The sequence below is a fragment of the Scyliorhinus canicula genome, chromosome 6 (genome assembly GCF_902713615.1).
Source record: "Scyliorhinus canicula chromosome 6, sScyCan1.1, whole genome shotgun sequence".
In the NCBI taxonomy this organism is placed as follows: domain Eukaryota; kingdom Metazoa; phylum Chordata; class Chondrichthyes; order Carcharhiniformes; family Scyliorhinidae; genus Scyliorhinus; species Scyliorhinus canicula.
The window spans coordinates 25,684,351-25,711,795 of NC_052151.1; the positions used below are offsets into that span (position 1 = coordinate 25,684,351).

The 27,445-nt window shown below is 47.1% G+C and overlaps 1 protein-coding gene across 1 annotated transcript in view; it reads left to right on the forward strand.

Moving 5' to 3' along the window:
• The window catches only part of LOC119967041 (solute carrier family 4 member 1 adaptor protein), a 174,837-nt gene that overhangs the window by 49,029 nt on the left and 98,363 nt on the right, over positions 1–27,445 (forward strand). Inside the window, exons 6-8 of the mRNA XM_038799053.1 lie at positions 5,099–5,238; positions 12,989–13,149; positions 21,626–21,695. Of these exons, the coding sequence (XP_038654981.1) occupies positions 5,099–5,238; positions 12,989–13,149; positions 21,626–21,695 (371 nt within the window). The remainder of the gene's footprint in view (positions 1–5,098; positions 5,239–12,988; positions 13,150–21,625; positions 21,696–27,445) is intronic.

Consider the following 27,445-nt stretch of genomic DNA (forward strand, 5'->3'; position numbering starts at 1 on the left):
TAGAACGTCTGCCTCTTTCTCCTCTTGGATTCCCAGGTCTTCCAACACTCTGCAAATCGCCACCTCTAGACTCAGTGCCACCCTTGTTTTTAACACCTTGGACATGACATCCGCAAATCCCTGTCAGAATCCCCTCAGCTTCATGCATGCCCAGAACATATGGACATGGTTCACTGACCATCTCGCACACCTTGCGCACCTATCTTCTACCCCAAAGAACTTGCTCATCCGGGCCACTGTCATGTGGGCCCGGTGAATGACCTTAAATTGTATCAGGCTGAGCCTGGCACATGTTGTGGACGCATTGACTCTACTCAACACGTCCGCCCAGCGACCATCCTCCATCTCACCCCCAGCTCCTTCCTTCTCCCACCCACATCTAGAAACTACCCTGTCCTGTATTCCCCTTGGTGGTAGGAGCGAGAAGGTTGAGATCTGCCTGCGTAGGAAGTCCTGCACCTGCAGGTAGCTAAATTCATTTCCCCTCGCCAATCCAAATTTCTCCTCCAGCTCCCTCAGGCTACAAAAGCTCCCCTCTATTAACATATACCCCATCCTCTCAACCCCTGCTCTCTGCCATTTCCAAAACCCTCCATCCATCCTTCCCAGGGCAAGCCAATGATTATTACAGATTGGAGACCACACCGATGCTCCCTCCCCCCCCCCCCCCCCCACATGCCTTCTCCATTGCCCCCAGACCCTCAAGGCCACCACCACCACGGGGCTGGTGGAGCATGTGCCGCCGGGAACGGCATAGACGCCATTACCAACACCCCCCAAACTGGTGCCCTTGCATGAAACCGCCTCAACACGCTCCTATACTGACCCTCCCGCCACCACCCACTTCCTCAGCATGGCTATATTCGCCACCCAATAATAATTACTAAAGTTCGGCAGCGCCAGCCTGCCCTCCCCCCCCGGCCCCACTCAAGCATCCCCTTTTTTACTCGCAGGGTATTACCCGGCCATACAAAGCCAGTGATGACCTTATTGACCCGTTTAAAAAGGAGCTGTGGAATAAAGATGGGGAGACACTGAAACACAAACAGGAGTCTCAGAGAACCGTCATTTTCACTGTCTGCACCCTCCCAGCTCGTGACAATGGGAGCACGTCCCACCTCTGAAAATCGTCCTTCATTTGGCCTACTAATCGGGCCAATTTTAACTTGTGTAGCCGTTCCCATTCCCGCACCAACTGAATGCCTAGGTACGGAAAGCTTCCCCCTACCACCCTAAATGGCAGTTCTCCCAATCGCCTCTCCTGCCCCCTTGCCTGGACCGCAAACATCTCACTTTTCCCCATATTTAGTTTATACCCCGAAAATAGGCAAATTCGCCCTGAATCCTCATGATTTCTTCCATCCCCTCCAGCGTGTCCGATACATACAGGAGCAGGTCGCCTACGCAAAGCGAGACTCTGTGTTCCACTCCTCCCGGATCAGCCCCTTGAGGCTCTCAGCGCAATTGTCAGCGGCTCGATGGCTAACACGAACAGCAGTGGAGAGAGAGGGCATCTCTGTCTTGTTCCCCGATGCAGCCTGAAATAGTCCAATGTTGTCCTATTCGTCCGTACGCTCACAACAGGAGCCTGATACAACACCCTGACCCAGTCAATAAAGCCCCGCCCAAAACCGAACCGTCCCTGTACCTCCCACAGATATTCCAATTCAAAATCCTTCTCTGCGTCCATTGCGACCACTACCTCCATATCCCTACCTTCTGGGGGCATCATGATCACATTTAACAACCTTTTTACATTGGCCACCAACTGCCTACCCTTAACGAACCCGGTCTGGTCTGCCCCAATCACAGTCTTCAATCCTAGAGGACAAGATTTTGGCCAGTAGTTTGCCGTCCATATTCAATAGGGATATCAACCTGTAGGACCCACATAGCTCCGGGTCCTTGTCCCGCTTCAGCATCAATGAGATCGAGGCCTGTGACATCATCGGGGGAAGCATACCATGCTCCCTTGCCTTATTGAATATTCTCATCAACAGGGATCCCAAATCCCAGAGAACTTGTTATAAAACTCCGCTGGGTACCCGTCCGACCCCGGGGCTTTACCCGACTGCATGGCCTTCAGACCATCTGCTATCTCTTCCATCCTGATCGGGGCCCCCAGCCCATCTACCAACTCCCCCCGTCCACCTTCGGGAAATTCAGCCCCCCTATAAAGTGCTTCATCCCCTGTGGCCCAGCTCTGGGTCCAACTCATACAGCCTACTGTAAAACTCCTTGAACGCCTTATTCACCCCTGCTGAGTCTCCAACTAGGTTCCCGTCCCCATCCTTTACATTCCCAATCTCCCTGACGGCTTCCCTCTTTCTCAGCTGCTTCACAAGCATTCTGCTGGCCTTCTCCCCATGCTCATAGATCGCCCCCTTCACCTTCCTCAGTTGCTCTCCCACCCTCCCTGTAGTTAACAAGCCAAACTCTGCCTGTAACCTCCGTCGTTCCCTTAAAAGCCCTGCCTCTGGGGTCTCCGCGTACCTCCTGTTGACCTGCAATATCTCTTTTATCGGTTGGTCCATCTCTGCTCTGCCTGCCTTCTCCCTATGGGTCCGTATCGAGATCAGCTCCCCTCTAACCACCGCCTTCAAAGCCTCCCAAACCACTGCCGCCGAAACTTCACCTGTGTCGTTGACTTCCGGGTAGTTCTGAATGCATTTCCTCAGCCGCCCACACACCACTTCATCAGTTAAAAGTCCCATGTCCAGCTTCCAGTGTGGGCGCTGGCTACTCTCCCTGCTAACCTGTAGGTCAACCCAGTGTGGGGCATGATCTGAGATTGTGATCGCCGAATACCCCGTGTCCATCAGCCCCGTCAGTAGAGCCCTATTCAAAATACAAAATTCAATCTGGGAGTGCACTTTATGTACGTGTGAGTAGAAGGAGAACTCCAGGTGGGGTGGACAAATTGACCATCCCAATTTGTCGCGTACACATTTACTCGTACCACATGCAACCCCTCCAATTTCCCACTGACCATAATGTACCGGATTCCCACATCCGCAACTATTCTTCCCGCCTCAAATGCCACTCACTTATTAATTAGCATTGTGACCCCTCTAGTCTTCGAGAACAGCCCCAAGTGGAAAAACCGGTCCGACCCATCTCTTCCTTAATCTGATCTGATCAGTTCCTCTGAGGTGCGTCTCCTGTAGCATTACCATGTCCGCCTTCAGTACTCTCAAATGCGCAAACACGCATGCCCTCTTAACCGGCCTATTTAGCCCTCTAACATTCCACGTGATCAGCCTAGGCCCCCCACCCCTTTGCCAATCAGCCATCACCTTTCTTGGACCAGTTTCCAGCCCGCACCCCACACATCCGCCGGCCTGCCCCCAGGCAGCCTCCGCTCCCCGACCTCCTTTCTGCCGCACAGCAAAAGTCCCTCCCCCATCAGCAGAACTCCCCCCCCCCCCCCCCCCCCTCAGTAGCAGCACTATGTAAACCGACCCCTTTGACAACCTAACATCTGCTCACCCCCCACTGCTCTTCCGTGAGCTAGCCCGCCCAGCTAGCTTGGTGACCCCCGCCTGTGACGCCAGACATTCTCCCACCTATTATTCCTTCCCCAACCCCCCCCCGCTCAGACACACATATTCAAAAGAAAAGCAGTCCCAACACAATTGCCCTAAAAAAAGAGAAAGAAAAACACGATAAACAAAGAAAAGATCAAACAAGATCCAGCATCTAACGAACACACCTCGATCCCCCATCAGTGCAAATGTAAACTTTAACTCACTCAGCTCTGCAACCAGCCCCAAATCAATACAGAAAACATTAAAAATAACGTCTCAAAAAAAGAAAAACAAGAAACCTTTTTACCGTGAGCGCTGCAGCAAAGTTCAAAGTCCTCAGTCCACCAGTCCTTTCCTTCTAGCGAAGTCCATCGCTTCCTCGGGCGACTCAAAATAGAAATGTTGCTCGTCATACGTGACCCAGAGACGGGCCGGATACAGCAGTCCAAACTTCACCTTTTTCTTAAAAAGAGTGGCCTTTAACTGATTGAACCCTGCTCTTCTCCTGGCCACCTCGGCACTCGGATCCTGATAGATCCGCAGGATACTGTTCTCCTATTGACAACTCCCTGTCTGCCTGGCCCACCGTAAAATAAGCTCCTTGTCCAAGTACCTGTGGAATCCCACCACCATTGCCCTCAGGGGGCGGGGGGGGGGGGGGTCGTGGCTTCCCCCCCCACTCGCGGCTTCCCCCCCACTCGCGACTTCCTCACAGCTTCCTCGCGAGCGCTCTGTGAGCCCTGCCTGCCTCCAAGGGTTGGGAGAACGTCCCAACACCCAGCAACTTCTCGAACATACCCACTATGTATGCCCCAGCGTCCGCTCCTTCGGACCCCTCCGGGAGACCGACGATTCTCAAGTTCTGCCGGCGGGACCTATTCTCTTTTCTGCTGGTCTCTCAGCATCCCCACCTCCAACTCCACTGCAGTTTGATGTTCCTCCTGCTCAGTCAGTGCCTTGTCCACTTTCTGGATCGCCCGATCTTGATCATCCAATCTAAGTTCCAGTCGCATAATCGATTCTTTAATCGGGACCAAGCATTCCTGCTTTTGCTTGGTGAAGCCATCCTGAATAAACTACATCACCTGCTCTGTTGACCGCTGGGTTGACAAGCCAGGACTCCGGTCATCCGCCATGCTTTCTCCTGCTGCAACTTCAGCCCAACCCTTCTCTGTTCATCTATTTCTTCCTTTGCAAGCACTTCTAGTCTGCCTCTCCATTCACCGATGTAGGAGTCCACTCCACAATTGCCTCTACCATCAGTTTACCAAATCAAGTCCGATTTTAAAAAAATCGGGGGAAAAGGACCAAAGGTCCGACCTGAGCGGGAGCCACCAAATGTGCGACCTACTCCTTCATAGCCGCCACCGGAAGTGAAATATAATGGTCAAGTTGAATAGTCCCAGATGATCATTGAAGCTGCGCTGCTGTCGTTGTTCTGCATCCCAACCAGCTGTCTGGCCCACTGAGCGAAACCGGCTCCCTAAAGATATAATTGTGTTTAAAGGAGTGCCGACAAGGATCACTCCTGCATGAGCTATAGTGTTAAGTAACTGTCTTTTCATTGTTAGGTTACCAGTGGATGATGCGCTAGGAAGAGAGCTTGTGGCAGAAGTGACGCACACTGGCAAAAAGAAAGAAGCCGTGGTTCAGTGTTCGTTGGAGGCCTGCAGGATACTGGATGCCAGAGGGGTTTTGCGCCTGGAGGCAGGTTTGTACAACCCACATTGTTCTTTCCCATTTAGTTTCCTGTAAAATGATTTAAAATATATACCATTATTGGTAAAATAAGAATTTCAGTTTGTGCTCTACCCTTGAGTGTGGGGAAACTATCACCTCCTTCTGTGGCCACCTGAGAGCTACTTTTGAGAGGGGATAGGCAAGGACTCCTCCAGTGTTGATGCCTCCGGCTCCCTTGAAGGAGTTTGCCTGTTTGACCATTCGCCTCAAAACTCAGGAGGAAGTCTTGAGGGGAGGAAGGTGCGGCGGAGGTGAAGGGTTGGAGGTGGTTTGTTTGTGTGTCAGAATTCAAATAAGCCATACCCAAGAGAGGGAAAATGTGCCAACAATGAACTCTGTTTGACTTCTTAACTGCTTGATTTATCTCAGAAGTAGGCAACGTTTCAGCTGCAATTAAGACTGAATAAATTGCCAAAGGGACACCCATAAAATGAATGGAAAGAGAATTGAGATGGATAATGTACAAGTTATTAGAACAGCTATCGTTGCCAACACAGCTAAAGGATTCTAACCAAATGAGCTCGTTTCTTGCATTGATTGAGTAATCAGAGTTTAACATTAATGCTCAGAAACATGGAATTTTACAGTACAGATGGAGGCCATTAGACTAATTATGCCTGTGCCAGCTCTTTGCTAGAGCAATTCAAAACTGGTCCCACTGCTCTTTCCCATAGCACTGTTTGTTCTTTTGTTTCAAGCGTTTATCCACTTTTTCCTTTAAAGATGCAAAATGCCTCTGCTTTGATTACTCCCTGGCAATGCATTCCATGCTCCAGCAACATATTGCAGGGCAAAATTTCTTCCAGTGTTTCTCCTCACACACTTAGTGATCATCTAAAATTGGTAATCCCATGTGACTGACTCCCGTACCAGAGAAAATAGCATCCTTATCCTTTTTGACCTGTCATAATTTTAAAAATCTTTAATTACATTTTCTCTTGGCCTCCTCTGCCCTTGCCAAAATGCTCTCCAATATCTCAGTGCTCTCTTCATGACTGCCATTCATTCTCCACTCTATGCTCCCTATGTCTTTAATGTCCATTCTGCACCAAAACTGCACACAGTGTATTGTAGTTTACCAATGTTTTATATAAATTCAACATCACTTCTGTATTCTTTGGCTCTATGCCCCTATTTATAAACCCTATGGTTTTATCAAATTGCACTTGTATTTTCAAGTGCTTATGTATTTCAGTCCTTTGCTCCCCTGCGTGCCTTTCAGGGACCTTTTGAGGTATTTCTGCTGATTTTCATTCTTGGATCTCCCCTCTCTACTTGCAACCACCATGGGGGGCAAGGGGGTGGTGAGTTTTCTTAATTACAGATCTCTCCTGGTAACTACGTTTAAAACCTCTTGGTGTGGAAGAGAGGAGCAAGGTGACTATTGTTCCGATTTATTCAGTTTTTTTCCTCCTCAATTTGTCCCAGTGGGGAAGTATCTGGTGTCCACTTGGTGCCTCTCATGGTGACACAATTGAGGTCAGTGAATTGTTTCATGGAAGATTGAGAGCTCAAATCTGCATCGTATTATTCCTTAGTACAGCCCACTAGATTTCAGAAAGTTTGTTTTGTTTGTTGGGTAACGTTGATTGGCGCTCAGTCAAATATCATTCATGGCAAATAGAAAAGAGGGAAGTTTACACAAGCAAGTTCCTGAACAAGTCATAAATAATGTAGCCAGGTTGCCTGCCAAGGTGGCATAATGGGACTGAAGTCTAGTCTTGGGAGCAATACATCCCTTCTTGCTTCTTTACCAAAAGTTGAAGCAACAGAAGTGGTTCGCTTTAAAGAGACTTCAATTTTCAATTGGTTCCCTTTATTTGTGTGCAGCCCACGTAAATACCCCTGCTGGCATTGGTTTTAAATATTTGATGAGTTATTCTGCACACTGCTTCTTGTATTGGTGAGAGATGCAGAGTATTTTTCTTTGGGAAGGGAAAGAAGTTCAAATGAGCTGAATACAAAAGTCTGGATGCTGCTATCTTGTGCAGCTGAATAAAAGCAATTCTATTCTCTTGTTTCAACATTTGGATCCTGCAAAATCTCTGAAACGACAGTAAATTATATCTGTGTTTTGTGGTTTTAAAGCTTGGATGCACACAGCAATAATTTAATCTGCTATTGTGTTGGACACAGACTGTTAAACACGTTTGTGTTCAACAATCTTTTTACCTCCATCATTTATTCTGCTGCCAACACTGACGAATCTTATTTGTGTTACATTTCATACCTGCCAATATCTCCCCTTTTGTTCAGTGTGACTTGAGATTAAACAAAGGGTAAGCGACAACATGAAAGAAATTTGAAGTGAGCGAAAACCAAGCAGATACAATGAACAAGTCACAATTTAGATGGTTTAGAAGTGTTAAGCAGAATGGTAAATAGTATTCATTCCCAAGTAGAGACATTGACTTCAGAAAGCAAAGTAATGTACACAATCCTGTCTGCATCAACGACAGCTTAAAATTCCTGGGTATGCACATCACCAAAAATCTGTCCTGGTCTACCCACATGAGTGCCACCATCAAGAAAGCACAACTGCGTCCCTACTTCCTCAGGAAACTAAGGAAATTCAGCCTGCCCACATTGACTCTTACCAACTTTTACAGATGCACCATAGAAAGCATCCTATCTGGCTGCATCACAGTCTGGTGTGGCAACTGCTCGTCCCAAGACCACAAGAAACTTCAGAGGTCGTGAACACCGCCCAATCCATCACACAAACCGGCCTCCCATCCATTGACTGTATCTACACCCCCTGCTGCCTTGGGAAAGCGGGCAGCATAATCAAAGATCCCTCCCACTCGGCTTACTCGCTAGAGATAGATAGCGAAATACAGCACAGAACAGGCCCTTCGGCCCACGATGTTGTGCTGAACTTTTGTCCTAGATTAATCATAGAATTTTGGACACTAAGGGCAATTTATCATGGCAAATCCACCCAACCTGCACATCTTTGGACTGTGGGAGGAAACCGGAGAACCCGGAGGAAACCCATGCACACACGGGGAGGATGTGCAGACTCCACACAGACAGTGACCCAAGTCGAAATCGAGCCTGGGACCCTGGAGCTGTGAAGCAATTGTGCTATCCACAATGCTACCGTGCTGCCCTTAAGAAGAAATTAATCTACACTCCATTATTCCACCCTAATTCATGTACCTATCCAATAGCCGCTTGAAGGTCCCTAACGTTTCCGACTCAACTACTTCCACAGGCAGTGCATTCCATGCCCCCACTACTCTCTGGGTAAAGAACCTACCTCTGACATCCCCCCTATATCTTCCACCATTTACCTTAAATTTATGTCCCCTTGTAATGATTTGTTCCACCCGGGGAAAACGTCTCTGACTGTCTACTCTGTCTATTCCCCTGATCACCTTATAAACCTCTATCAAGTCGCCCCTCATCCTTCTCCGTTCTAATGAGAAAAGGCCTAGCACCCTCAACCTTTCCTCGTAAGACCTACTCTCCATTCCAGGCAACATCCTGGTAAATCTCCTTTGCACCTTTTCCAAAGCTTCCACATCCTTCCTAAAATGAGGTGACCAGAACTGCACACAGTACTCCAAATGTGGCCTGACCAAGGTTTTGTACAGCTGCATCATCACCTCACGGCTCTTAAATTCAATCACTCTGCTAATGAACGCTAGCACACCATCGGCCTTCTTCACAGCTCTATACTCTTGAGTGGCAACTTTCAAAGATCTATGAACATAAACCCCAAGATCTCTCTGCTCCTGTACATTGCCAAGAACCCTACTGTTAACCCTGTATTCCGCATTCATGTTTGTCCTTCCAAAATGGACAACCTCACACTTGTCAGGGTTAAACTCCATCTGCCACTTCTCAGCCCAGCTCTGCATCCTATCTATGTCTCTTTGAAGCCGACAACAGCCCTCCTCACTATCCACAACTCCACCAATCTTCGTATCATCTGCAAATTTACTGACCCATCCTTCAACTCCCTCATCCAAGTCGTTAATGAAAATCACAAACAGCAGAGGACCCAGAACTGATCCCTGCGGTACGCCACTGATATCATGGCTCCAGGCTGAATATTTGCCATCCACCACCACTCTCTGTCTTTTATCGGTTAGCCAGTTCGTTATCCAACTGGCCAAATTTCCCACTATCCCATGCCTCCTTACTTTCTGCATAAGCCTACCACGGGGAACCTTATCAAATGCCTTACTAAAATCCATGTACACTACATCCACTGCTTTACCTTCATCCACATGCTTAGTCATCTCCTCAAAGAAGTCAATAAGACTTGTAAGGCAAGACCTACCCCTCACAAATCCGTGCTGACTATCCCTAATCAAGCAGTGTCTTTCCAGATGCTCAGAAATCCTATCCCTCAGTACCCTTTCCATTACTTTGCCTACCACCGAAGTAAGACTAACTGGCTTGTAATTCCCAGGGTTATCCTATTCCCTTTTTTGAACAGGGGCACGACATTCGCCACTCTCCAATCCCCTGGTACCACCCCGGTTGACAGCGAGGACGAAAAGATCATTGCCAACGGCTCTGCAATTTCATTTCTTACTTCCCATAGAATCCTTGGATATATCCCGTCAGGCCCGGGGGACTTGTCTATCCTCATGTTTTTCAAAACGCCCAACACATCTTCCTTCCTAACAAGTATCTCCTCGAGCTTACCAGTCTGTTTCACACTGTCCTCTCCAACAAAATGGCCCCTCTCATTTGTAAATATTGAAGAAAAATACTTGTTCAAGACCTCTCCTATCTCTTCAGACTCAATACACAATCTCCCGCTACTGTCCTTGACCGGACCTACCCTCGCTCTAGTCATTCTCATATTTCTCACATATGTGTAAAAGGCCTTGGGGTTTTCCTTGATCCTACCCGCCAAAGATTTTTCATGCCCTCTCTTAGCTCTCCTAATCCCTTTCTTCAGTTCCCTCCTGGCTATCTTGTATCCCTCCAGCGCCCTGTCTGAACCTTGTTTCCTCAGCCTTACATAAGTCTCCTTCTTCCTCTTAACAAGACATTCAGCCTCTCTTGTCAACCATGGTTCCCTCACTCGACCATCTCTTCCTTGCTTGGCAGGGACATACATATCAAAAACGCGCAGTACCTGTTCCTTGAACAAGTTCCACATTTCAATTGTGTCCTTCCCTGACAGCCTAGGTTCCCAACTTATGCACTTCAATTCTTGTCTGACAGCATTGTATTTACCCTTCCCCCAATTGTAAACCTTGCCCTGTTGCACACACCTATCCCTCTCCATTGCTAAAGTGAAAGTCACAGAATTGTGGTCACTATAATTGTGGTCGCTGTTCCAACTTCTTCCATCGGGCAGGAGATATAAAAGTCTAAGAACACGCACGAACAGACTCAAAAACAGCTTCTTCCCCGCTGTTACCAGACTCGCAAATGACCCTCTTATGGACTGACCTGATTAATACTACACTATCCTTCACCCGATGCCGGTGTCTATGTATTTACATTGTGTATCTTGTGTTGCCCTATTACGTATTTTCTTTTCTTGTACTAAATTATCTTTTTGAGCTGCACGCAGAAAAATACTTTTCACTGTACCTCCTACACGTGACAATAAGCAAATCCAATCCAAGACAAAGACCACACAGATGTCACTTGCATATCAGAGTTGCCTTGATGAAGCCAACAGCTTTGTTTATGGAATCAGTCTTTCTTACATCTGATAATGAGGATTTTGGTGTTTTTTTCCATTCATCAGTTGTTTTGGAAGTTCATTTAATTTTACTTTGCTTCCTGTTTACCTGCCCAGTACTGAAGGAGGTTCAAGGAGTGACCGTGTTTGACATGGTATTTTGTAAAGGAGTACCGACAGGGTTATTTCCCATTCCCTGCTGGATCAACATAGTGCACTGAAGGCCAGACACTTCCTAACTCAAATCTGAAAATGAGAGGGATAGTCTAGCCAGGCTGATTGCATCTCTGTACATGTACGATGAAGGAGCAGGCGAGGGCCTAGCTCCAATCATTACTTTTGTCTGACTTTGGGAGGTGTTGGGGCATTGAAAGCAATGAAAATGGTTTATACTGACACTATATCAGTAATTCCTAATTTTGTTTCTGTTAAAATTACTGTGCTCCAAAAGTAGTTACCTATGTAACACATATGAGGCATTTTGACTGTGTAATCAACAAAGCAAAATACAAGTGCTTTGTAAAACATTTAGCCATGGTTACATTCAAGCTCTTCTGCCGAGACGTGCAAGCTGTTCTGCGAAGATTTGAGAGATATAATCACTTTCTTTATTGGCTATAAATTGATTAAGCAATTAGATCTCTGTACCCCTATTAATATTAGTCCTAAGTCATTGAATGTATGATTGTAGCCCACTCATGCACAAATCACTTTCAATTGAGTAATTTAGTCCCGCGCACTTGCAGGATAAATTCCATATTCAGCAGCTCACCATCCTCCTGTAACTATTTTGTGTTGGTGATATAGCAAGTAGGAGCCCAGAAACTACTCACGTGCATTGTTTCACAAATCTAAAATGATGGAGAATAACAAGACATAAAATACGTCATTATGCAGGTGGCCATCTGTCTCTCATAATAAAACACAGCTCTGTCGCTTCAAGCAGCATCGGTCTGTACCTGTCTCAGCTGACGTTTGGTTCCCTTGCAGAGTTTATTCCCCCCCCCCGGCTGGGCTGCCAGACAGGAACATTGTACAGGAACAAGAGTGGAAATAGGATGGGAATAGAGGGATACGGACCCCAGATGTGTAGAAGATTTTCGTTTAGGCCGGCAGCATGGTCAGCACAGGCTTGGAGGGCCGAAGGGCCTGTTCCTGTGCTGTACTTTTCTTTGTTCTTTGAAACTGTTGATGGTTCTTATTCTCACCCCATAGAGCGTATATGTAATTAGCTAATCATACAGTTTCCACAACAACAGCCTAAACTTATAACACCTATGAATGTAGCAAAGCATTTGCAAGAACTTAGTATCTCCGGGAATGAATTAAAGGTTTTTTGACCATTGTGGCAGATAACAGCGATTCTTAGTCACTGATTTGTGATGTTTTATTGCCCTTCAGGGTAATTTAGGAATGGGTAATAAATACAGGCATTCATTTTAAACAGGAAAGTTGGCACAGTGCAGACAGCAAGGTTAGCTTGGTGCGGACAGGAAGGGTATCATGGTGCAGATGGCAAGGCTAATGCAGTGCAGATGAGAAGTTTAGCACGGTACAAGTGCGGATACTTCAACTGTCATCTTGGCAAAATCTGCCATCAAATACAAATGAACTGATGTTCATTACTCTGCACAGTTGCGATCAGTAACCTGTCCAAAGATGTGCAGGTTACATAGATTCGGCATGCTAAATTGCTCCTTGATTTCCAAAAGGTTAGATTGGGTTTACGGGGATACGGTAGAGGCATGGACTTCAGCAGGTTGCTCTTTCCAAGGGCAGGTGCAGACTCGATGGGCCAAATGGCCTCCTTCTACACTGTAAATTCTACGAAGGGCCATTGGTCTCTAATTCTTGTCAGGTTTGAGGAGCTGTTACAATCCTATTCACCAACACTGCAGCATTACAACAAACACACATTGACTCAACCTTTAGTAATATTGATTAAGAGGGAGATACTTTAATCATTTGTCAAAAGGTCTGTACTTGTTTTTGTGCTCCGAAATGAAGAGGATGCCCCAATATTCCCCTTTAGTAATAACCTGACAATTTGCTTTCTTACCAGTTTCTCGGAAGCGAAAATCTAAAAATTGGGAGGCAGAGGATTTCTATGACAGTGAAGAAGATACTTTCTTAGATCGGACCGGAGCTATCGAAAAGAAAAGGCTCAACAGAATGAAGAAAGCCGGGAAAGTAGAGGAGAAAGCTGACACCTACGATTCATTGGTAAAAGTCAAAGTTTTCTTTCAATTATTTTTTTTCCAATTAAGCGGCAATTGAGCATGCTGAATCCACCTACCTTCACACCCTTTTGGATTGTGGGGGTGAGACCCACGCAGACACGGGGAGAATGTGCAAACTCCACATGGACAGTGACCTGGGGCCGGGATTGAACCTGGATCCTCGGCTCCATGAGGAAGCAGTGCTAACCACTGCACCACCATGCCGTCCTCGTTTTCTTTCCACGATATGCTGAGCCCGAGAAAGAACATAATTTTTCTAGAGAAGTAATGTATATTTGGGCTCCGTAAAGAATGGGTGCTTTCTGTTTGGCATCTGTGAAAACGAAAAATATGGGGAGCATTGTTTCCACGTCCTGTTGCTCAACTTATGGTGTCTGGCTTCATTGTGGCACTAATGGAGACATCTCTCTCGAGCTAATACACAGATCCTTGAGGAGTATAAAGAAAGTAGAAATGTACTTAAGCGGGAAATTAGGAGGGCTAGGAGGGGTCATGAAAAGTCCTTGGCAAGTCGGATTAAGGTGAATCCCAAAGCTTTTTATTCATATGTAAAAAGCAAGAAGGTGGCCAGGGAAAGGATTGGACCACTTAAGGACAGTGGGGAGGGAGTCTATGTGTTGAGCCAGAGGAAATGGGCGAGGTACTAAATGAGTACCTTGCATCAGTATCCACCAAAGAAAAGGACTTTGTGGAAGATGTTTCCTGGGTAGAGCGTGTAGACAGTCTGGGTCATGTTGACATCGAAAAGGAGGTGGTACTGGGTCTTTTAAAAGATAGTAAGGTCGATAAGTCTCCTGGGCCAGATGGGATTTACCCCAGAATACCCGCGTTCTACTTCTTACAGGGACAAATGGCGTACAGCCATACGAGATTGGAGGAAATTTCTGGGGCCTTGACTGATATCTTTGTATCCTCATTGGCTACAGGTGAGATCCCAGAGGACTGGCGAATAGCTAATGTGTGCTGCTGTTTAAAAAAGGTAGCAAGGACGCATCATGGGGGGGGGGACTTCAACTGTGTACAGGATCCAAAGACAGACAGATCAAACCCCAAAACGGGGAAAACCTCAAGCATGGCAAGGGAACTCAGTCACTTTATGGAGCAGATGGGAGCAGTGGACCCCTGGAGGTTTGCCCACCCGGGGGAGAAAGAATTCTCCTTCTTCTCCCCAGTACACAACGTGTACACCAGAATTGACTTCTTTGTGGTGGGGAAAACGGTGCTTCCAGGGATAGACAAAGTGGAATACTCCGCAATTATGATATCAGACCACGCTCCACAGTACATGGACGTGAGGCTGGAGACGGGAAGGGCCCAGCGCCCCACATGGAGGTTGGACGGTGCCTTACTAACTGACAAGGCCTTCAGCGAAAGGATAGCGCGGGCCATAGCAGAGTACACGGAGAACAACCAAAACGGGGAGGTCTCACCCTCCACGTTCTGGGAAGCGCTTAAGGCCGTACTAAGAGGGGAAATATTTCCTTCAAAGCACAAAGAGATAGGGAGGAAAGGGTGGCTCGGCAGAAGCTGGTCGACTCCATACTGGAGGTAGACCGTAAATACTCCGAGGCCCCGACCGTAGCACTCCTGGCGGAGAGGAAACAACTACAAAGGAACTTTGACCTGCTCTCCACCAGGAAAGCAGTGCACCAACTCCGCCAGGCGCGCGGGACCCTGTACGAACACGGAGACAAGGCCAGCCGCCTGTTGGCACACCAGCTGAGAAAGCAGGCAGCCACCAGAGAAATTACGTAAATCAGGGGTACCGGAGGCACGTTGGAAACAGAACCAGAGAGGATTAACAAAACCTTCAAGGCCTTCTACCAAGAGCTGTACACCTCCGAGTCCCCAACGGGGAAGGCTGGGATGAACCGGTTCCTTAATGGACTGGACATACCAGTCGTGGGAGAGGGCAGAAAATGGGACCTGGAAGCACCACTAGCACTGGGAGAGATCATGGACAGTATCAGCTCCATGCAGACGGGGAAGACGCCGGGACCGGACGGATTCCCGGCGGACTTTTACAAAAAATTTGCGACAGCGCTGGCCCCGCACCCACGGGAGATGTTCACAGACTCGCTAGCTAGGGGCACACTGCCACCCACGTTAGCACAGGCCTCAATCTCGCTGATACCTAAGAAAGACAAAGACCCAACGGAACATGGGTCATACAGACCCATATCTCTGCTGAACGCAGACGCCAAAATCCTAGCCAAAAGGCTAGAAGACTGTGTACCTGAGGTGGTCACAGAGGACCAGACGGGCTTCGTCAAAGGTAGACAGCTTACCTCGAACATCAGGCGCCTGCTGAAAGTGATAATGACCCCCTCCGGGGAGAGAACACAAGAGGTGATCGTCTCCCTGGACGCAGAAAAGGCCTTCGACAGAGTTGAATGGAAATACCTCACAGAGGTACTGGAGCGGTTCGGGCTTGGAACAGGGTTCACCGCTTGGGTAAAGCTCCAATACAACGCTCCCATGGCGAGCGTACGGACCAACAATACCAACTCCCAATACTTCCAGCTGCACAGGGGCACCAGACAAGGATACCCACTGTCCCCGCTGCTGTTCGCACTAGCAATCGAACCGCTAGCAATCGCGCGCAGGGCAGCAAAAAAGTGGAGGGGGATCCGAAGGGGAGGCAGAGAGCACAGAGTCTCACTCTATGCAGATGACCTGCTCCTCTACATCTCGGACCCGCAGAGCAGCATGGACGGAATCATTGCACTCCTGAAAGAGTTTGGAGCCTTCTCGGGCTACAAACTCAACATGAGCAAAAGCGAGATCTTCCCAGTACACCCGCAACGGGGGGAGGGGGGGCAGCACTAAAGGGGCTGCCATTCAAACAAGCCAGACACAAATTCCGCTACCTGGGGATCCAAATAGCCCATGACTGGAAAGGGATCCACAAATGGAACCTCACCAGTCTGACAGAGGAAGTAAAAAAGGACCTGCAAAGTTGGAACACACTCCCACTCTCCCTCGTGGGGAGAGTCCAGACGATCAAAATGAATGTACTGCCCAGGTTCCTCTTCCTGTTTAGATCCATTCTGATCTACATCCCCAAGGCCTTTTTCAAAGTGCTGGACAAACTTGTCATGGCGTTCGTATGGGGGGGGGGGGGGGGGGGGGGGGGTAAAAATACTAGGATCCCAAAGAAGGTCCTACAAAAAACAAAATCCAGGCGGGGGCTAGCCCTCCTGAACCTACAATTCTACCACTGGGCGGCAACAGCCGAGCGAGTAAGGGGATGGATCCAGGAGCCAGAAGCCGAGTGGGTGCATGCAGAGGAGGCCTCCTGCATGGGGGCCTCCCTCCGGGCCCTCGCCACGGCAGCACTCCCATCCCCACCCAAAAACACTCCAGCAGCCCAGTGGTGACAGCCACCCTCCAATCCTGGAACCAACTGCGGCAGCAATTTGGCCTGACCAAAATGTCGGACAAGGCTCCCATCTGCAACAACCATAGGTTCACACCAGCACTGACTGACGCCACCTTCAAAAGGTGGACGCAGGACGGTGGGATACTGACAGTCAGGGACCTATACATGGACGGCAGGATCGCAACACTGGACGAACTGACAGAGAAATTTCGGCTAGCCAGGGGGAACGTGCTACGGTACCTGCAGCTCAAAAACTTCTTACGAAAGGAGACAAGGACGTACCCACAACCGCCACGACAGACACTACTGGAAGACCTACTGGACGCAAGTATCCTAGAGAAAGGGAACTGTAGTGACATGTATGACCGACTGGTAGAAAGGGACGACACCGTACTGGACGCAACAAGAAAGAAATGGGAGGATGACCTGGGGATTGAGATAGGGTGGGGACTCTGGAGCGAAGCACTGCATAGGGTCAACTCCACCTCCACGTGCGCAAGGCTCAGCCTGACGCAACTAAAATTGGTACATAGAGCCCACTTAACGAGAAACCGTATGAGTAGGTTCTTCCCGAAGGTGGAGGACAGATGTGAACGGTGCCAAGGAGGCCCGGCCAACCACGCCCACATGTTCTGGTCTTGCCCCAGACTTGTGGAGTACTGGACAGCCGCCTTCGAGGCTATGTCCAAAGTGGTGGGGGTGAGGGTGGAGCCATGCCCGATAGTGGCGGTCTTTGGGGTTTCAGACCAGCCAGATCTATTCCTGGGGAGGAGGGCAGACGCCCTTGCCTTTGCCTCCCTGATCGCCTGCCGTAGAATGCTGTTTGGCTGGCGGTCAGCAGCACCACCCAGAGCTGCAGACTGGCTGTCCGACCTCTCGGAATCTCTCCAAATGGAGAAAATCAAATTCGCCATCCGAGGGTCAGACGATGGCTTCCACAGAACGTGGGAGCCATTCATGCAATTGTTCCGGGACCTGTTTGTGGCCAACGAACAAGAGGAAGAATAGTCGGGTGGCCAAGAATCAGGGGAAAATGGACGGGAATCGGGGGAAGGTAGCCGGGGGGGGGGGGGGGGGGGGGGGGGCGGAGAGGGCTACGGGTTTGTTATGGGGGTTTGTCCTCATGGTTTTACGCTTATTTCTTTTTCTTGTTAATTTATTGTTTTTGTATTGGAGGGGAGGGGTTACTGTTTTTCTCTGTTGTAAAACGTGTTGTTGAAAACTTGAATAAAAATTATTCCAAAAAAAAAGGAAGGACAAAGCCGCAAACAACAGTCTGATGGCAAGCTAAGGCCCAAAACCAAATTGTAAATAAATGCCTATAAACATGTGCCGCGACCATATTGGGGAATGTAAAATATGTATGCCGGTTAAAGGGGGCGGCCACAATTGTTATTATGAAGATGCTTACCTGTAAATATACATGTTAATTTTTGCGTGTTTTTTTTTTCTAATAATTTGTAATTTGTTGGATATAAAATATGAAAACTCAATAAAAAACATTTCCAAAAAAAAAGAAAGGTAGCAAGGATAATCCGGGAATTTATAGGCCGGTGAGCCTCACATCGGTAGTAGGTAAATTATTGGAGAGAATTCGCAGAGACAGGATTTTTATCCATTTGGAAACAAATGGATTCATTAGCAATAGACAGCTTGGTTTTGTGAAGGGGAGTTCGTGCCTCACTAACTTGATCGAGTTTTTTGAGGAGGTGACAAAGATGATTGATGAGGGGAGGGTGCTGGATGTTGTTTACATGCACATGTTGTTTACATGGACTTCACGAAAGCCTTTGACAAGGTGCCTCATGGCAGCTAGGTACAAAAGGTGAAGTCACACGGGATCAGAGGTGAGGTGGTAAGATGGATCCAGAATTGGCTCGGTCACAGAAGGCAAAGGGTAGCAGTAGAAGGATGTTTTTCTGAATGGAATGTTGTGAGTAGTGGTGTTCCAAAGGGATCGGTGCCGGGGCATTTTTTTGTAGAATACATAAATGATTTGGAGGAAAATGTAGCTGGTCAGATTAGTAAATTCGCGGATGACACCAAGGTTGGTGTCTTGGTGTCCATGGCAGGGACATGGCAAATGGAGCTTAATCCGGACAAATGTCAGATAATGCATTTTGGTATATCTAACTATAGCGGAAATATACAGTAAATGGCAAAACTCTTAGGATTATAGAAATTTAGAGAGATCTGGGCGTACAGGTCCACAGATCTTTGAAAGTGGCAACACAAGTGGACAAGGTAGTAAATAAATCATACATAATGCTTGCCTTCCTTCAAGAAGCATCGAGTATAAAAACTGGCTAGTCATGCTATAGTTGTATAGAACCTTGGTAAGACCGCACTTGGAATATTGCGCACAATTCTGGTCGCCACACTACCAGAAGGATGTGGAGGCTTTGGAGAGGATGCAGAGGAGGTTTGCCAGAATTGTTGCCTGGTCTGGAGGGTGTTAGCTATGCGGAGAGGCTAAATAGACTCTTACTGTTTTCATTAGAACAACGGAGGTTGAGAGGCGACCTGATAGAGGTCTACAAGATTATGAGAGGCATGGATAGAGTGGATGGGCAGCCATTCATTCCCAAGGTGGAGGGGTGAGTCCCTGCAGATTGAAGGGTAGCTCACATCACTCCAATATTCAAAAAGGGAGGTAGAGAGAAAGCAGGGAATTATAGACCAGTAAGCCTAATATTGATAGTGGGGAAAATTCTTGAATGCATTATCAAGGACTTTATAGAGGATCATTTGGAAAGCAATGGCAGGATCAGTCAAAGTCAGCATGGATTTATGAAGGGAAAATCATGCTTGACAAATCTTTTGGAATTCTTTGAAGGGGTAACCAGTACAGCTGACAAGGGGGAGCCAGTCAATGTAGTATATTTGGACTTTCAGAAGGCGTTTGACAAAGTCCCGCATAAGGGATTATTGTGCAAAATTAAAGCGTGTAGGATTGGGGGAAATGTATTAAGGTAGATAGAAAACTGGTTGGCAGAGAGGAAACAAAGAGTAGGAATTAATGGGTCCTTTTCAAATTGGCAGACAGTAACGAGTGAGGTGCCACAGGGATCGGTGCTGGGACCCCAGCTATTCACAAAATATATCAATGATTTGGATAAGGGAACAAAACATAGAACAGTACAGCACAGAACAGGCCCTTCGGCCCTCGATGTTGTGCCGCGCAATGATCACCCTACTCAAACCCACGTATCCACCCTATACCCGTAACCCAACAACCCCCCCCTTAACCTTACTTTTTAGGACATTACGGGCAATTTAGCATGGCCAATCCACCTAACCCGCACATCTTTGGACTGTGGGAGGAAACCGGAGCACCCGGAGGAAACCCACGCACACACTGGGAGAACGTGCAGACTCCACACAGACAGTGACCCAGCCGGGAATCGAACCTGGGACCCTGGAGCTGTGAAGCATTTATGCTAACCACCATGCTACCGTGCTGCCCCCAAAATGTAACATCTCAAAGTTTGCAGATGATACCAAGTTAGGTGGGAGGGTGAATTGTGACGAGGATGCAAGGATCCTGCAGCATGATCTGGACAGGTTGGGCGAGTGGGCCAATGGCAGACGCAGTATAATTTGGATAAGTGTGCAGTTATTCAGTTTGGAAGCACAAACAGGAAGGCAGAGGGGAGTGTGCAGCGGGACCTGGATGTCCTTGTGTACCAATCGCTGAAGGTAAGCATGCAGGTGCAGCAGGCGGTAAAGAAGGTGAATAGTATGTTGGCCTTCATTGTGAGAGGTTTCGAGTACAGAAGCAGGGATGTGTTGCTGCAGTTGTACAGGGCCTTGATGAGGCCACACCTGGAGTATTGTGTGTAGTTTTGGTCTCCTTCTCTGAGGAACAAAGTTCTTGCTATTGAGGGAGTGCAGCGAAGGTTTACCAGATTGATTCCGGGGATGGCGGGATTGTCATATGAGGAGAGATTGACTAGGTTGGGATTGTTCTCGCTGGAGTTCAGAAGAATGAGGGGTGATCTCATAGGCAGCACGGGCTACATTTTAACTATAGAATTCTCGATTGGTAATGTCCGGAAAGCCCCCGCTATGGATTCGGCTGGTTAAAGCATCAGATACCTGAGCCTTATCGTCAGCTTTCAAACTCCCATCTTGGCCTCTACTCATCTCAGTTGTGCTGCTGCGTATTGGCATCTTCCTAATGTGAGGGAGATGAGCATCGGTGTGCATCCCAATTCCTCGTTGCTAACTGGAGTGCCATGTTGGACTTGTGCACGCATAAATGGATGAAGAGGGTGTGTTGCTCAGTCTCAGTTTCATCCATTCTGTTCATGAGCTTGTTAACCAGCTGAAGTTGCACTACGATTGGTAGAGGTATTGGAGGCTGTCGAACCAGAGGAGGAAGGAGAAACAATTGATCAGGTGGGAAGGAGGAAGGTTTCAAAATATTTATACTTGGAAGTTATAAAAAGGCACCGATTGGCTCTCGTGTCTGCTCAGCAGCGGTGGCAACAGGAAGTCTTGCATCAATCATGAATCTTAATTTCTTTTTTAATTAAAATCCCAGCCGATACTTGGTGGAAATGATGGAATTTGACTGAATGTACAATATCTGAGCCAATATCAGGAACAAGGACAGTCTGAATTGCCGCACTTAAAATAACCGCTCTCCCTATTCCCACCAACCTGAGTTGGCCCAGTAAGAGTGCCCCTGCCTCTGAGTCCGGTGATTATGGCCGATTGGGCACAGGCAGTGGCAGCAATTGGTGGAGGGAGGGAGAGTTCAGTAGCAAGCGTTTGGGGGGGCCGGGGGGGGGGGGGGGGGGGGGGGAGAGAGATGGTTGGAATTGGTTGGGTTGGTTCATCAGTGGGAAAGGAGCTGCATTGAGTGGGAGTGGGGTCTGTCGATGTCCAACGTTGGTTGCATTCTTTGAATGTGAGGTTGGGTGCAGCCTTGCTCCTCCAGCTCCACAATCCAGTCTGTTTGCTTTCAGAAGCAAAACTTACCAGTTGTGCTGCACTTCTTTTTTTGGTATTCAGCTATGAGAAGTTATTGCTCTCCAACAAGACCATTCTGTGAACATCTTTGCTTCCGCAGGTTGCCAAGTTAACTGGGGTGCAGAGAGAACTTTCTGACGTTGAAACCAAGTTGAAGATATCTGGCAAAGGTAAATATGAACCACTGAATGGGGGCAATTTCTAAGAATGAACTAGACTGTAGTATGATACCTCAGCGCTCTATTGAATTGCTCTTGATGTTGTAAGTAAAACCTTCACTGCCAGCCTTCTCTAGCTCAATAACAGGATGGAAATAAAATGTTGATCTTGAAGGAAAGTTTATTTCTTTAGCTCCATAACCATTGGATTTTGTTTGCTTGCAGCAGCACCCAGGTGTTTCCATGATCTTACATTGGACAAAAGTAATGGTGAGCTAGAGAGAATCCAATTCAAGAACTCAGTGGAAAGGATGATGAAAATATAAAGAAATAATAGGGTTAGGGGCATGGGGAGAGGGCCGAGAAACGCAGTTTGAAATGGCACATGATAAATTGCTGCATCTGTCAAACTAATAACGTAAATATTTCTGAAAAAAGGCTTTAGTAGTTTTCTTTTCAAACGGTGTACAGGCCTTTGTTAAAATAATAGAGCAATTTCAATTTGACCCATTTATTACTAATTATGCAGACTTTAATCACCGGAAAATCAGGATTCAAAGCAGCTGCATAGTTCCACTCTGCTGTTCCTGCAGCAGAATCAACCTGACTTGCCTAAAGCTGAACAAACAGGATGTGAGAATTTCCCAGTCCCTTCCTCTAGATTAGGCTGAGGTGAATGAAAGAAGGAAGGGAGAGTAAAGATTGTCAGAAAACTGAGTCATTTTTAGCAAAGACAAAAGGCATTAGCTTTTTAGCTCACTTATCCACTTTTTCAACATGTCCTTTAAGGTGTGTGATGAATGTAGGAATTTCAGATATATTGTGTTATATGTGTTTAGTGCAGTAAGGATTAAAAGCCGAGGTTCGTGTGTGTATGGCTCCTCAATTATGTTTTTAAAAATCCTGGTTTGCCAGAGTGCTAGGCTTTTTGGGTGCCAGAGGTGCAATTAAAGCACCATAAAAGTTTGGGCTAATGGATTTTTGTTTATATTAAGAGGATTCCCTGCAAAATAGTTAATTGGAGACATTGTGTTCAGTTTACAAAGAAGATTACAGCACAGGAACAGACCCTCAAGCCCTCTAAACCAGCACCGATCATGCTGCCCGTCTGAACTATAAAAAACAATCCTTGCAGGGACTATCCCCCTCTATTCCAATTCTATTCATCTATTTGTCAAGGCACTCCTTAAAAGTCACTATCATATCTGCTTCCACTACCACTCCCGGCAGCGAGTTCTAGGCTCCCACCAAGTAAAGAAACTTGGCTCATACATCTCCTTTATACTTTGCTCCTCACACCTTAAACCTATGCCCCCTGGTAATGGTCTTTTCCACCTTGGGAAAAAGCTTCTGACTATCCACCCTGTCCATGTCACTCTTAATCTTGTAGACTTCTATCAGGTCGCCCCTCAACCTCTGTCATTCCAATGAAAACAAACCAGGATTTTCCAACCTCCTCATAGCTAATGCCCTCCATACCAGCCAGCATCCTGGTAAATCTTTTCTGTAACCTCTCCAAAGCCTCCACATCCTTCTCATAGTGTGGCAACCAGAATTGAACACTATATTCCAAGTGAGGCCTAACGAAGGATCTATAATATCCCGAAAGATGTGATGTTAGGTAAATTGGACGTTCTGAATTCTCCCTCAGTGTACCCAAACAGGTGCCGGGATGTGATGACTAGGGGATTTTCACAGTAACTTTATTGCAGTGTTAATGTAAGCCTACTTGTGACAAAAATAGAGATTATTAAAGCTCCAACATGACTTGGCAATTTTTATACTCAATGCCCAGGCCGATGAAGGCAAGCATGCCGTATGCCTTCTTGACTACCTTCTCCAACTGCTTTCCACTTTCAGTCACCTGTGTACCTGTACACCCAGATCCCTCTGTCTATCTTAAGGGTTCTGCCATTTACTGTATTGTATCAGACCTTGCAAAAACCATAAGACATAGGAGCGGAAGTAAGGCCATTCGGCCCATCGAGTCCACTCCACCATTCAATCATGGTTGATTTCAACTCCATTTACCCGCTCTCTCCCCATAGCCCTTAATTCCTCGAGAAATCAAGAATTTATCAATTTCTGTCTTAAAGACACTCAATGTCCCGGCCTCCACCGCCCTCTGTGGCAAAGAATTCCACAGACCTACCACTCTCTGGCTGAAGAAATTTCTCCTCATCTCTGTTCTAAAGTGACTCCCTTTTATTCTAAGGCTGTGCCCCCGCGTCCTACTCTCCCCTGCTAATGGAAACAACTTCCCTACGTCCATCCTATCCAAGCCATTCATTATCTTGTAAGTTTCTATTAGATCTCCCCTCAACCTCCTAAACTCCAATGAATATAATCCCACGATCCTCAGACGTTCATCGTATGTTAGGCCTACCATTCCTGGGATCATCCGTGTGAATCTCCGCTGGACCCGCTCCAGTGCCAGTATGTCCTTCCTGAGGTGTGGGGCCCAAAATTGCTCACAGTATTCTAAATGGGGCCTAACTAGTGCTTTATAAAGCCTCAGAAGTACATCCCTGCTTTTATATTCCAAGCCTCTTGAGATAAATGACAACATTACATTTGCTTTCTTAATTACGGACTCAACCTGCAAGTTTACCTTTAGAGAATCCTGGACTAGGACTCCCAAGTCCCTTTGCACTTTAGCATTATGAATTTTGTCACCGTTTAGAAAATAGTCCATGCCTCTATTCTTTTTTCCAAAGTGCAAGACCTCGCACTTGCCCACGTTGAATTTCATCAGCCACTTCTTGGACCATTCTCCTAAACTGTCTAGATCTTTCTGCAGCCTCCCCACCTCCTCAATACTACCTGCCCCTCCACCTATCTTTGTATCATCGGCAAACTTGGCCAGAATGCCCCCAGTCCCGTCATCTAGATCGTTAATATATAAAGAGAACAGCTGTGGCCCCAACACTGAACCCTGCGGGACACCACTTGTCACCATTCGGTTGCCATTCCGAAAAAGAACCTTTTACCCCAACTCTCTGCCTTCTGTCTGACAGCCAATCGTCAATCCATGTTAGTACCTTGCCTCGAATACCATGGGCCCTTATTTTACTCAGCAGTCTCCCGTGAGGCACCTTGTCAAAGGCCTTTTGGAAGTCAAGATAGATAACATCCATTGGCTCTCCTTGGTCTAACCTATTTGTTATCGCTTCAAAGAACTCTAACAGGTTTGTCAGGCACGACCTCCCCTTACTAAATCCATGCTGACTTGTCCTAATCCGACCCTGCACTTCCAAGAATTTAGAAATCTCATCCTTAACGATGGATTCTAGAATTTTGCCAACAACCGAGGTTAGGCTAATTGGCCTATAATTTTCCATCTTTTTTCTTGTTCCCTTCTTGAACAGGGGGGTTACAACAGCGATTTTCCAATCCTCTGGGACTTTCCCTGATTCCAGTGACTTTTGAAAGATCATAACTAACGCCTCCACTATTTCTTCAGCTATCTCCTTTAGAACTCTAGGATGTAGCCCATCTGGGCCCGGAGATTTATCAATTTTCAGACCTTTTAGTTTCTCTAGCACCTTCTCCTTTGTGATGGCAACCATATTCAACTCTGCCCCCTGACTTTCCTGAATTGTTGGGTTGTTACTCATGTCTTCTACTGTGAAGACTGACGCAAAGTACTTATTAAGTTCCTCAGCTATTTCCTTGTCTCCCATCACTAGATTACCAGCGTCATTTTGGAGCGGCCCAATGTCTACTTTTGCCTCCCGTTTGTTTTTAATGTATTTAAAGAAACTTTTACTATCATTCCTAATGTTACTGGCTAGCCTACCTTCATATTTGATCCTCTCCTTCCTTATTTCTCTCTTTGTTATCCTCTGTTTGTTTTTGTAGCCTTCCCAGTCTTCTGACTTCCCACTACTCTTTGCCACATTATAGGCTCTCTCTTTTGCCTTGATGCATTCCCTGACTTCCTTTGTCAGCCATGGCTGCCTAATCCTCCCTCTGATAACCTTTCTTTTCTTTGGGATGAACCTCTGCACTGTGTCCTCAATTACTCCCAGAAACTCCTGCCATTGCTGTTCTACTGTCTTTCCCACTAGGCTCTGCTTCCAGTCGATTTTCGTCAGTTCCTCCCTCATGCGCCTGTAATTACCTTTATTTAACTGTAAAACCTTTACATCTGATTCAACCTTCCTTCTTTCAAATTGCAGACTGAATTCTACCATATTATGATCACTGCTTCCTAAGTGTTCCCTTACTTTAAGATCTTTTATCAATTCTGGCTCATTACATAACACTAAGTCCAGAATAGCCTGTTCCCTCGTGGGCTCCATCACAAGCTGTTCCAAAAAGCCATCCTGTAAACATTCAATGAATTCCCTTTCTTTGGATCCACTGGCAACATTATTTACCCAGTCCACCTGCATATTGAAGTCCCCCATGATCACTGTGACCTTGCCTTTCTGACATGCCCTTTCTATTTCGTGGTGCATTTTGTGCCCCTGGTCCTGACCACTGTCAGGAGGCCTGTACATAACTCCCATTATGGTTTTTTTGCCTTTGTGGTTCCTCAACTCTACCCACACAGACTCCACATCGTCTGACCCTATGTCGTTTAGTGCTATTGATTTAATTTCATTTCTAATTAACAAGGCAACCCCGCCCCCTCTACCCACCTCTCTGTCTTTTCGATAGGTTGTAAATCCCTGGATGTTTAACTGCCAGTCCTGAACCCCCTGCAACCATGTCTCTGTGATGCCTACCACATCATACCTGCCAGTCACAATCTGGGCCACAAGCTCATCTACCTTGTTCCGTACACTGCGGGCATTTAAATATAGCACCTTTAATTCCCTATTGACTGTCCCTTTTTGTTTTCTTAGTGTGGTGGACCTTGGTTTACTGAGCCTTTCCATACACTGTCATATTTTGTGAGATGGGGACTATCGTAACCTCTCCTGAGCTCTGTCTTTTCGTGATTTTTTGTAATCCTAAGCAGCTACGCTTCCCACTGATTCCTTCACCTCTTGGTTCCCTGACTATCCCTTCCCCCCCAATCTCTAGTTTAAAGTCCTATTGACCACCCTATTTACTCTTTTCGCCAGAACACTGGTCCCAGCTCGGTTCAGGTGGAGACCATCCCAACGGTATAGGTCCCCCCTGTCCCAAAACTGATGCCAGTGTCCCATGAAAAGGAACCCCTTTTTCCCACACCACTCTTTCAGCCACGTGTTAACTTCCTTTATTCTTGCCTCCCTATGCCAATTTGCACGTGGCTCGGGCAGTAATCCGGAGATTATGACCCTTGAGGACCTGTTTTTTAATTTGAATCCTAACTCTTTATAATCTCTAAACAGGTCCTCTTTCCTAGACTTGCCTAAGTTGTTGGTACCGACATGGACCACAACAACTGGATCCTCCCCCTCCCTCTCCAATATCCTTTCAAGCCGGTCAGAGATGTCCCGCACCCTAGCACCGGGCAGGCAACATACCATGCGGGACCCTCTATCCTGCTCACAAAGGATACTATCTATCCCTCTGATAATAGAATCCCCTACAACTACAACTTGCCTATTTACTTCCTCCCCTTGAATGGCCTGCTGAACCATGGTGCCTTGGTCAGCTGACTCATCCTTCCTGCAGCCCTGTTCGCCATCCACACAGGGAGCAAGTGCCTCGTACCTGTTGGACAGGGTCAAGGGCTGAGGCTCCTGAGTTCCTGACTGCTGGTTCCCTTTACCTGCCTGACTTGCAGTCACACCCTGCTGTCCCTGGCCACTGGCAGGATTTAA